We start from the raw sequence: 12,706 nt of genomic DNA on the forward strand, positions 1-12,706 counted from the left end.
ATAAAGTTGGCAAAAACAATCTGAAACGGTATCATTATCGGGATAATCACGGATTTTCTTATTTATGGTACGAACGTACTTAAATTTTTCAATCCTGAAAATTCTTGTTTCAATCCCAACTATCTCAAAATTTTTAATCCCAAAAATTCTTGATACAATCACGACTACTCTTAAAATAATTAATCCCGAAAATTCTTCTTTTAATCCCGACTACTCTTAAAATATTTAATTCCGAAAATTCTTGATTTAGTCCCGACTACTCTTAAAATGTTTAATTCCAAAAATTCTTGTTTTAATCCCAACTATTCTTAAAATGTTTAATCCCCAAATTCCTGATTTTATCCCAAAAAGTTTTAAAATTGGTAATTTTTGGTATATACATTTTATTTTGAAATGGTTTTATTTTTTAGTTTAGTTATAGTAAGAAATGGCTGCAAGGATTCTTTTTTTAAATAGAACTTATTCACTAGTTCGTCTATCTTAGGGCGTATATTGTTCAGGGTCTCTATTTGAAGTACGAAAGACTCCTGGGAATCCGCAATCGTCAGTTTTTTTGTAGCTTTGCAGTTTTCGCTATTTTTAAAGCGCGAACCACAAGGCAAAATGCCATTTAATAATATCGATACAAGGAAGTCTTGGAGATCTGTAATGTAGAAATAACTTTTTTTAACAAATATATTTATTAATAATAATAATAATTACCTTTATTTGTAGACGACTTTGCTACTGCCAGTTGTTGTTTACAAAAGTCGTTACGAAGGTGGGTTGAGTAATGAGTCAAAATTTTGACTTTGAATTCTTCCCACTTCGACAAAAGCAAATGACCTTTGCCAGGATAGAGCATTTGAAAGTCAATTTCAATCTGAAAATAAAAACCAATTTGAGAAACTTATTAAAACCTAAATAAATTAAAGTAATAACTGTATAGGCTGTATTTAGCGAGCGCTGAGACGAATGTAAAGCTGAAGAAAAAAAGCTATATATAACTGTAATTTCTGCATACATTTGTATGTATGTATGTCTGTATGTACATACTCACATTTATATATATGTGGCATATGGCAACGCACTTGCGTATAGAAATACAGTACTGTACTTTTTTTCGTCTGCAGCTTTCCCTTCACATTCGACTCAGAGCTCGCTAAATACAGAACCTTATGCGATCGTGCTCTGACAAGCACGCGTTCGGCAACTCAGTCGCGTATAAACATTTTTCGTACGCAACTTTTTCCAGAGCGTGCATATCCGTTCACGATCGCATAAAGCTGCAAAGCTGCAGAAGGTTGTAGAGTTTTTCCACGAAAAATTGTATGTACTTATGTATGTACATATGTCGCAAATACAGAACTGTACTGTTCTTCGTATGTATTAATGTATGTACATACAAGGAAAAACTACAACCATAAACATATTTTTGACAGCACTTTTGAACTTCACATTCATATGTATGTATGTATGTATATGTAGATAACACGCAAATATTATAATTAATTTATTTTATGCATTTGCTCTCTGTCTGCCGGCCACACTTGCAGATATGTACATACATATACATATTCACATACACAACTCAGCTTAATATATAGTATATACATATACATACATATATATATATATTATATATGTACATAGTAAGTACTACTTACCGATTAGATAGTCGTGCACTTTTTCAAGTTCAAACTCCTTCAGCAGGTTTATCCGAAGTTTCACACATTTTTACTTTCACGTTCACTTTTCACTGTTGCTCTATCGACGTTCTCGACTCAATTGCCAAAATGTACGCACCGAGCATGGCATGGTACATTTAACTGAAGAACATAAGGTGGTCTTTTTAAGATAACTGCGCACTATTGAACTTGCTATCTCTTTCTTTCGCATGCCTCTCCAAATGCTTTGAGTTCCCAAGAATACTGAAGACTACCTTATATAGGAATACCATGCGAGAGAGATCAAACGAGAGAGAGATTGCTCTCGCTCTCAGCAAAAATTGACTTTTTAAGAATTTTTAAGCTTAAATCAAGAACGTTTCAGATTACTGTGGCATTTTAATCCCGAATCGGGATTAATTTAACCTTTTAATCCCGAAACGTGATTAAAAATTTCAAGAAAACGCGTTCTATATTCAATCAAAATATTCTTGATTTATTCAGGATATTTTTTTATCTGTGTAACTACTACCTAATTTTTAACTAAGCTGGGAAATTACATTTTTATTGAAAGGTTATATCTTAAACTAATTTACTCGTTCTAAAAATATATATTTTAAAAACAACAGTAAAGTAAATTAATAAAAATCTTAAATTTTTTAGTAGCGACAAAAATATAGTTCAAAATATTTACATTGAAAGTGTTAAAATGTTTATTTTATTTAATTAATGTTATTTATAATTTTATTTATTAGTTTTATTAAAGAGCATTGCATTTTAGGATGCAAATAAGATGATGAAGTTTATTTTTCCAATTAGAATATATAATAATAAAATTCAGTTTTTTTTAAAGTGATATCGACTCCCAGTGTCTTGCTGCTACTGGCTGTCGTTATTCCCAGGACGCAAATTATGCATTAAGCTGTAGAAAAATGCGGCATAATGTTATCAGCGAAGGCGACAAGGCGGCTGAGTGGGGATTGTGCGAGAAGGTGATTCCCTCCTTTAGTCGGGAGCAATCAAAATGTGTAAATTACAACTGGCAGGCAACAAATCCTCATCGCGGCCGTGATGTCCGTGCACATCCTCCCGTTACAGGGATCTTGATCACACCAGACAGCAGCCAGAATTGCAATTTCCACTTTAATCTCCGCCGCACACGATGTTCGGCCGCAGCTTATAATTTCGTTTATAATTACACACAAGCCAGAAAGCCCAGTCTGCATTTCCAGCTGCACTCTGGCGCAGGACGACAAATGTTGTCAACGCTGCAAAAGTGCTGTCCCGAAAACCTGGCGGCAACACTCCCTAATTAGCGCAAAACTGGGCGGAAGTGAGCCCATCCGAAGGGAACCGTAACCAGCTAACCTGAACCGGACTGAACTGAACTGCTGAACTCAACCAGCAGAGCTGCTGAATTTCGAGTGGAAAGTGGCATCTGCCATCTGGTGTGTGGCATTTGCGAATTCCAATCTGGCCGGTGGCAAAATGCACTGCACCCTGAAGCCGGTAAATCGATTTCAGTTTTGGCCAATCAATTATCCACAGCCTGGGACCATAATGACACGAGGAATTGCAATTATCAAGAGAATTTCGCCAAGCGATTTATGACTTAATGAAATAAGTTAATTTTGTTCAAATCAGGCACGCAATAATTAAATTGACTAAAATTAGTATTTGAATAGTTTTAGTAATTAATCAATTGGGAAGTCTTACTCTTAAAGCTATTTAATTATTTGTAAAGTGCACATTTTGATAAATTGTTAATCCACAACTGAAACTTATTTTAATAAAACTAGCAAGATAAAAACCGTTTTTATTTTTTCAAGATCTCCATCATTTAGCTGTCTACTTTATTACAACTCCTTTTACATTTTGTGCTAACAACTCGTTTGAGAATATTCTCCCAAAATTTAAAAATATATCGGACACATTCAACCATTAAATATGACATCAAAAATATCCCGCGAAACGCTCTATGTGGCAGTCAAAAATATTTTACAGGTCTCACAAGGCAAAGAAAGCGAACGCCAAGAATCCGTGGAGCTGCAGATTGGACTCAGAGACTACGATCCCGAAAAATGCAAGCGATTCTATGGAAGTGTGCTATTGCATCACCTCGCAGTTCCACAGTTAAAGGTGTGCGTCCTCGGAGATCAACAGCATTGTTGTCAGGCCAAGGCCATTGGAGTTCATTGCTTGGATGTGGAAGCACTTAAGAAACTTAACAAGGATCCGAAGTTGGTTAAGAAATTGGCCAAGTCTTACGATGCCTTCTTGGCATCCGAGTCGGTTATTAAACAAATTCCTAAGCTACTGGGTCCTGGTCTTACCAACGCCGGCAAGTTTCCCACTCCTCTGACTCATAGGGAGTCAATGAGTACCAAAATCAAGATACTGTCCACCAAGAAATTGCTGATGAAGAAGATGGCAAGTCTCTCCGTTAATGTTGGACATGTTGGCATGCACACAGAGGAACTGACCCAAAACATAAGCTTATCGATCAATTTTCTCGTATCTCTGCTGAAGGAAAACTGGCAGAATGTGCGTTCACTTCATGTAAAATCATCCTTGGGGGTACCCCATCGACTCTATTAGATCTCAATAATAGTTTAATGTATATGGCTGTTAACATTTCAATCAGTGTAAAATAAAATTTATGTATTTTTGAAAACTTTGTGGTTTGATGATTGTTGATGAACGGAATGCATCCACAATTTGAATTCAAAATATTATACTTGTGCCATGCAAAATAGTATTTTTGCCCTTTTTTAGTATTTTAGGTATTTTTTGTATCACTATGAGATTTTTTGGTTTTTTATGTATGTATAAGTAAGACGACTACAGCGGAACATGTCGGTTCAATAAAGCTTAAGATACAGTCCACTCAAATCGGAAATAAACCGTGTTTATTCTTCACCATATATTTGGTCATTCGAGCCAGATCGAGCAATTGATTAACATGGATCAATTAAAGCTTTTGAAGGCAGCAAGAAGCCGTGCGAAGGCAAGTATTACGCGCTTGCTAACGGCGTCACAAGATCCACGTGCGGGATCAAACTGGGAAATTGATGAAATCACAGTCTCATTGGAAAGGCTCAACAACGTTTGGAAGGAGTTTGAGACCATTAGCGATCAAATGGCCCTTTATGAAGAAAATGAGGGGTATGTCGATCCAGCCATCGACAACGAGAGATACGAGGATAAGTACTTGCAAGCAAACACATTGTTTCACACCATCAAACGGCGCTGTCAATCATCTAATGAGAGCGACAGAGAAGGCAGCGGCGGTAGGCAATCTGGCAACCTTGGCGATGCCGCATCAAGTTCATCTGGATGGGGAAACGAAAGCCTGGCTCGTTTTCTACAACAACAACAGGAACTGAATGAGCGTTTAGCTGAGCAACAATCAACGTTTTTGAGGGCAAACTCGGCAGCAAATGTAATGCACAACGAACTGCCAAAAATTCACATCAAAGTGTTCACTGGTGACTACAAGGAGTGGCCAGCCTTTAAAAACATCTTCGAGAGTACGATCCATAGCAAGCAGCATTTGACAGCAATTCAAAAGTTCCACTACTTAAAAACGTATATTACGGGAGAAGCATCTGATTTGATTCGTCATATGCCAATAACGGATGCTGCGTACGAGGCTGCTTGGAGTTGCCTAATTGATCGATACAACAGACCACGTCACATTGTCAACACTCTGCTGGAAACGTTTGTGAATCTCCCTTCGACATCCAAGGCAGACGTTACAGTTCTGCGCAAGGTGACCGACGGAGCCACGGAGATTGTACGAGGATTGGATGCAGCAGGGCAAACTAACAGGGACTGCTGGATCATACACTTCATTCTGGCCAAGATCGACGCTGAAACTCGACGCAAATGGATTGAGGGAAGCCGGGAACTTGAATCTCCGTCTGTGAATGATTTACTCAAGTTTTTAGACCGACGCTGCGAGGAATTCGAGCTCAGCAAAAGTGACTCGGACATCGACTTCAAGGGTGGCCCACAACCAAGCAAAGCAAAGCGTTCGTCACACGCTTTAGTATCGATGGAAGAAAATGCTTGTGCGAAATGTAACTCCAAGGAGCACAAAATCTACGGTTGCCCAAAGTTTGCTGAAGCATCCATCGAGCAGAGACGCACATTTGTTAAGGCAAAATCATTGTGTTTCAACTGCCTTAAGCATGGGCATGTATCACGCAAGTGTGAATCCAAATTTACATGCAGGTTTTGCCATAATCGCCACCACTCTCTCCTACATGTAGATATTTCTGGATCGCAAGCCGCTGTGACCACGACACAGCCACACACTGATGAAAAGCACATCTCAAGCGCTCCCGAAGAGGCTGCGGGGACCATCAGCCATATTGCTCGTGCGCAAGTGGCTCCCACAGTTGAGTCCTTGTGCAACGGATCAACAACGGCTACACGGCCCCAAGGGCTAAGGAAAAGTGCATTGCCAACAGCTCTGGTGTTTGTTAAAAACGCACAAGGATCGCACACTACATGTCGGGTACTTTTGGACAGTGGTTCGGAACTGTCGTACATCTCAGAGAGGTGCGTACAGGCTCTTGGTCTGTCACGCTCGCCCTCACGCATTTTGGTGTCTGGAATTTCATCGATCAAGGCAGAGACAACTAGAGGCTGCAGCACACTGGACATGCAGTCAAGGATCTCCGATCATACAATGAAGGTACGTGCACACGTACTCAGCAAAATTACCTCCACGTTAGCAAGACACGATATCGACGCCTCAGCACTCAAGGTATTCGCTGGCTTTGAGCTTGCGGATTCTAACTATCAATCGTTGGCGCCAGTCGATATTCTCTTGGGCAGTGATTACGTTTGGACCGTGTTCACCGGTCAAAAGATGTTCGACGTTCAGGGCAACATCATCGCCATTTCGACCATTTTTGGATGGGTCATAACATCTATCATCACTACCGGCTATTCATCCACAACAACAATGCACACGGCTATTGACATTGACTCAACTCTTCGGCGCTTTTGGGAGCTGGAGGATGTCAACCAGGAATTCCATGGAAAACCAGAGGACGACGAAGTTGAACAGCACTTTGTGAAAACACATTCTCGGGACTCAAAGGGGCGTTACATCGTCGAACTTCCTTTCAAAAACTCCAACGAACAGTTTTCGGATACATTACAAGGAGCACTTGCAAGATTCAGGGGTGTAGAACGCCGCCTAAAGAAGGACCCCGATCTGCACTCACAGTACGTACAATTTATGCGTGAGTACCTACAGTTAGGTCACATGCGGGAATTATCACCAGGAGACATTGACAAAGGGCCAAATTTTTACTTGCCTCATCATCCGGTAATTACCCAAAAGCTAAGGGTAGTATTTGACGGCTCATTCAAGGATACGTATGGAAAATCCTTAAACGATGCTCTACACATTGGACCCAGCATTCTTCGAAACCTCTTCTTGATTTGTATGCGTTTCAGAATGTACAAGTTCGTCTTTTCAGCAGATATTGTCAAAATGTATCGACAAATCTTTGTGGCTGCCAACCATTGTTGCTATCAGCGTATTGTTTGGAGAGAAGACGAAAGCACACCTATCAAGCACTATGAGCTTTCCACGGTAACATACGGCACGTCTAGTGCACCATTCCTGGCAGTGAGAGTCCTGGATCAGTTAGCTCACGACCACCAACACGAGTTTCCCACAGCTGCAAGGATCTTGAAGGAGCAATTTTATGTGGACGACGTACTGACAGGAGCACACACAGAAGAAGAGCTAATTCGCAATCAAAAAGAGCTGATCCAATTAATGAAATGTGCAGGCATGGAACTTGGCAAATGGGTTTCCAATTCATCACGTATCACTGACCGAGCTACTTCTACAACCGAGGTACAAGACAAAGGATCCAATCCTACAGCAAAGGTTCTTGGCATTCATTGGAATCCAGAAGAGGATACGTTATCCTACAAAGTTTGCCTTACACCAAACCCGGACAACACCAAACGCCAAGTGCTTTCTGACGTGGCACGCATCTTTGACCCGCTGGGTATTCTGTCGCCAGTGGTGGTGCAGCTTAAAATTTTGTTTCAAGAATTGTGGTTACTGGATCTCGGCTGGGACACGGAGCTTCCTCCAAAAATTACTGACTGGTGGAACAAATGCCGTAACGACTTATACATACTTCAAGAACTACGCCTGCCACGATTTGTAGAAAACAATGGGGATCACATCGAACTGCATGGATTCTCAGATGCCTCCATTAAGGCATATTCCGCAGTCATCTACAGCAGAGTGGTACGAGCAGATGGCACCGTATCTGTTTCACTCATAGCGGGAAAAACCAGAGTAGCTCCGCTGAAGCAGCAATCCTTACCGCGTCTCGAGCTCTGTGGCGCTTTGCTACTCAGCAGACTAATATTATCAGTCAAGGATTCTCTGCAACACAAGAACATCAAAATACACGCATGGTGTGATTCAACCATAGTTTTGGCTTGGCTTTCACATCCACCATCGAAGCTCAAAACATTTGTAGCAAACAGGTCTTCAGAAATACTCGACGCGTTGCCGCGCAGTTCATGGCATCATGTAAACACAAAGGAGAATCCGGCGGACTGCGCCACACGAGGAATGCTTGCTGCAGACCTTCTCCATTTCGACTTATGGTGGATGGGACCTTCATGGCTGCAAGATCCAGAAAAGCTTTCGGTAAAGTTGAGCTGTACAAAGTTCCGTTCTTCCCTTTCAGATAATCCTGGCAAGGAAGAAGTCAAGTCCACCGCATTAACCACTCAGCAAGGCGGCTCATTTTCACCAATCGAAGCGTTGACTCAGCGGGTCTCGTCCTGGACAAAACTGGTTCACGTTGTAGCTTACGCATTACGCTTCATCCAAAGGACCAGGGCCATTAAAACTGTAGCGCTGACAAATGGGGCAAGACTCACCTATGAAGAGATTCAGGCTGCTCGCATTCTTTGCCTGCAAGAGGCTCAGAAATGCTTCATGGAGGATCGTAATCTTCTGGCGGAAAATAAACAACTTCGCAGCCGCTCCCAGTTGATCAAGCTCTCACCGTTTGCCGGCAAGGATGGCCTCCTTCGAGTTGGTGGACGCTTGGGCAACTCACAATTACCAGCTGACGTCAAACATCCTATATTGCTTCCGAAATCGCACCGCATCACAAGGATGATTTTGGAACACGAACACATTGCAAATCTACATCCAGGAGTGTCTGCTTTGTTTGTAATTACGCGTCAAAAATATTGGATTTTCGGCGCGCGTAACCTAATAAGGAACCTGGTACACAACTGCATAAAGTGCTTTCGCCAACGCAATATCACCGAGCACCAATTCATGGCCGATCTACCAGGGATTCGTATAACGGAGGCTCTACCCTTCCAGCACTCAGGCTGCGATTACGCTGGACCATTCATCCTCAAGGAAAGGAGAGGGCGCAATCCCCGAAAAACTAAGGGCTACATATGTCTCTTCGTCTGCCTTGTAACATCCGCCATACATTTGGAACTGGCCACCGATCTTAGCACAGACACATTCCTGGCATGTCTTCGGCGTTTCATGTCCCTTCGAGGAAAATGTTCGCAAATCTTCAGCGACAACGGCACGAATTTTGTTGGTGCCAAACGGGCTCTAGATGAGATGCAGCAACACCTATCTTCGCAGGAGCATCAACACACCGTAACTCAATCGTTGGCTAATGATGGAATTAAGTGGAGTTTCATACCTCCCCATTCGCCACATTGGGGAGGGAAGTGGGAGTCATCAGTACGTTCAGTTAAATTACATCTGAGACGCGTTGTGGGAAAAGCCGTTCTAACCTTTGAACAGATGCAAACTCTGATTGTTCAGATCAGTGCAGTGGTAAACTCAAGACCGTTATGCTACACACCTGACACTGACCTCACCTACTTGTCTCCGGCCCACTTTTTAATTGGCCGCCCATTCACAACAGTTCCAGAGGGTGATCTAACTCATTTGCCGATCAATCGCTTAGACTACTGGCAGCATTTACAATCAATGTACCAGGGCTTTTGGAAGCGCTGGCACCAGGAATATTTAACATCGCTGCAGCAACGTCAAAAGTGGAACAACAAGGAACATAACATCGCAGTCGGCAATGTAGTCCTGGTAAAGGACTCAAATCTCCCACCCGCAGCTTGGATTCTCGCCCGTGTATTGGAAGCTCATCATGGACCAGATGGACTTGTACGCGCTGTGAAACTTAAGACGTCTACCGGAGAGATGACGCGACCCATCACCAAGCTAGCTTTGCTGCCTAATTCAGAAACCATGTTTCAGGGTGGCCCGGGATGTTGATGAACGGAATGCATCCACAATTTGAATTCAAAATATTATACTTGTGCCATGCAAAATAGTATTTTTGCCCTTTTTTAGTATTTTAGGTATTTTTTGTATCACTATGAGATTTTTTGGTTTTTTATGTATGTATAAGTAAGACGACTACAGCGGAACATGTCGGTTCAATAAAGCTTAAGATACAGTCCACTCAAATCGGAAATAAACCGTGTTTATTCTTCACCAATGATAATTATACCCGTTACTCGTAGAGTAAAAGGGTATATTGTATTCGTGCAAAAGTATGTAACAGCTAGAAGGAAGCGTTTCCGACCCTATAAAGTATATATATTCTTGATCAGGGTCACTAGCCGAGTCGATATAGCCATGTCCGTCTGTCCGTCTGTCCGTCTGTCCGTCTGTCCGTCTGTCCGTCTGTCCGTCTGTCTGTCTGTCTGTCCGTATGAACGCTGAGATCTCGGAAACTATAAAAGCTAGAAGATTGGCATTGTGCATGCAGATTCTAGGAGTTCCTACGCAGCGCAAGTTTGTTTCAAAAAGGTGCCACGCCCCCTTTAACGCCCACAATCGCTTATATACGATACATTTAAATATTTCGGAAAAGTAAAAATGCAGTTTTATTGTGTTTATCAATACCTATCGAAATGTAGAAGAAATTTTTCAAATCGGACCATTCGTTAAAAAGTTATGCGTGATCAAAGTTTCTATCTCCATCTCCCTCGCACTCCCTTTACCTGAGTAACGGGTATCTGATAGTCGGGGTACCCGACTATAGCGTTCTCTCTTGTTTTTATTGTATCACAATCATTTTTTTAGATTTTGTTGCACCATAAAAAATATTAGAATGGGGAAAACTTCATCTTCCTGGTGTTGAATCCTGAAGACTGTCTTCTGCCTTGGTTAACTTTTAATTCTAATCACAAACAAAACCATATTTGCCGAGCTGCGTCCCGTTTTTATCTTGTAGACTCTTTCAATCTTTTCCCACTCCAAGAACTTAACAAAATCTCGGTAAGCTGTGACATAATTTCTTTTGCCTTTCATCCCACTCTTTATTTGGCTTATAGGCAATCCCCTTTGTTAGCTCAACGATATATTATAAATTTCTTCTTGAGTTTTTCCTGGGGTGAAGGGAGATTGGCTTGAACCAAGCCGGGAAGATAAGACAAGTTCACGGCACATGCTGAGCACGCTAATCAGGAAGGCATTTTTATTGGAGATCCAGCAAAGAGGCAACAAATGTGCTGCGCTTGACTTATCCTCAATAATTATGGCTGTTTCGTTGCTGCGTCGATAAGAACGCTGGAATAATTACGGCCTGAGCTAAAACTTTTAGCAGGATGGGAAAACCGCCGCCACAGAGGCGCCTCTGAGAAAAATACAAACTATGGTCTCGCATTTTAAAGTAACGAAAAGTAATACAAAATGTAAATATTTCTAGTAATTTTCTTTAGCAATTTAATAGTTATAAAATCTTTTTCATAAAGCTTTCAGCACAATTAGATAAAATATATATTTGGAATGAGTATGAAAATAATATTTTACTTGAATGCTTAATCCTGCTAAAAAATATTAATTTTATTTCTGTACCTTATATTGATTAAAAATATATATATTTTAAAGCTATTTAAAGTCTTATTAATTTAGTCAGAGTTTTTTAATGACCTTTTTGCTATGTGCTCGGCGACAAATAAGTGGAAAAAATATCTCATCCCAAGAAGGAGTTGCTAATTTCTTATTCAAATTAAAAATGAGCAGCTGCGTCAGCCTTGCGACTCTTGGAAACATATCGGAAAACCGAATTACGAATTCATTTCGCTTGTCAACTTTGGCATCCAGACAGACGAAGTCAGAGAAACAGATATGTACGCACATATAGACGATGGCAAACTCTCCGTTACTAATTTGAGCTTGTAAACATATTTTAACAAAGATGTCAACAACGTGTGATGCACACCCACTCCCAGAAACAACGACTGATGAGGGCACAACAATTCCATCTGGCCAAGTGATATATGTCTTTCATATAGGAATTCCATAAACAATGTCATTTGACATGCAAATTTATTTATGAAAATAACAGACGAAGGAAATACAGAAACAAAGCGTTGCGAGGAAACAAAAAATCACGCACACATGCTAGGAGTAAAATGAGATGCTGAGCTAAGGAAAAGCCAGGCGACAAGAAAGGGGAAAACCAAAAAGCGGCAAAAGGCAAACAACACAAGCTGAAGCTAAAGGAAAAACCAAAAGGCTAAGGAAGCGGCAAAAAGAAATTCAAGCGTAAAGGAAAAGTAACTTAAGCAGCGGCAAACTGGGCAAATAAAGTGGGGTTTCTGTGGGGGGAGGGGAAGGTCGTTGGGCGGGAGGTCAGTGGGTGGCTGAACCCGGACAACAAAGTGAAAGTTACGGCCCTCTCGCACACACGCACATGCTGAAAAATTCAACAGAATGTGGCGTGGCAGATAATTTTTTGTGTATCGCTTCCCATCTTTATATCTTTTCTATTGTTTCTCTGTGTTCTTGGTTAAGGGTATGCAATTTCTTAAGTATGCGATATAAGCAGTTCAATGTAATTTCAGCAAACCTAACCATTTTATTTACCAAAAATTTAATAAATTAGGGTAAAGGGCAATTATCTAATTAAGTATATAGAATTGTAATTATGCACAGATTAAATTAATATACATTTTCGTTTGAACTATACTCATTTTATGGCAAATACTTATGTTTT

The 12,706-nt window shown here is 40.8% G+C and overlaps 2 protein-coding genes and 1 long non-coding RNA gene across 3 annotated transcripts; 2 read left to right on the plus strand and 1 right to left on the minus strand.

Annotated features, from left to right (window-relative positions):
• Positions 1-406: 406 nt before the first annotated feature.
• LOC123038097 lies at positions 407-1,757 on the minus strand. The gene is made up of 3 exons (XR_006417751.1): positions 1,647-1,757; positions 703-862; positions 407-643 (listed from the first exon to the last, which is right to left on the minus strand). It is a non-coding gene; the product is annotated as an uncharacterized LOC123038097 (long non-coding RNA).
• A 1,776-nt stretch (positions 1,758-3,533) lies between these two features.
• LOC123038096 (60S ribosomal protein L10a-2-like) lies at positions 3,534-4,320 on the plus strand. Its single transcript, XM_044461734.1, has one exon. The coding sequence runs from the start codon at positions 3,594-3,596 to the stop codon at positions 4,242-4,244; it is 651 nt and encodes a 216-aa protein (XP_044317669.1). The 5' UTR covers positions 3,534-3,593; the 3' UTR covers positions 4,245-4,320.
• Positions 4,321-4,608: 288 nt separating this feature from the next.
• Positions 4,609-9,972, plus strand: LOC123038095. Its single transcript, XM_044461733.1, has one exon. The coding sequence runs from the start codon at positions 4,609-4,611 to the stop codon at positions 9,970-9,972; it is 5,364 nt and encodes a 1,787-aa protein (XP_044317668.1).
• The last annotated feature ends 2,734 nt before the right edge of the window (positions 9,973-12,706 follow it).

This window comes from Drosophila rhopaloa, unplaced genomic scaffold (assembly GCF_018152115.1).
Source record: "Drosophila rhopaloa isolate 14029-0021.01 unplaced genomic scaffold, ASM1815211v1 contig_57, whole genome shotgun sequence".
NCBI classification, from domain to species: Eukaryota; Metazoa; Arthropoda; class Insecta; order Diptera; family Drosophilidae; genus Drosophila; species Drosophila rhopaloa.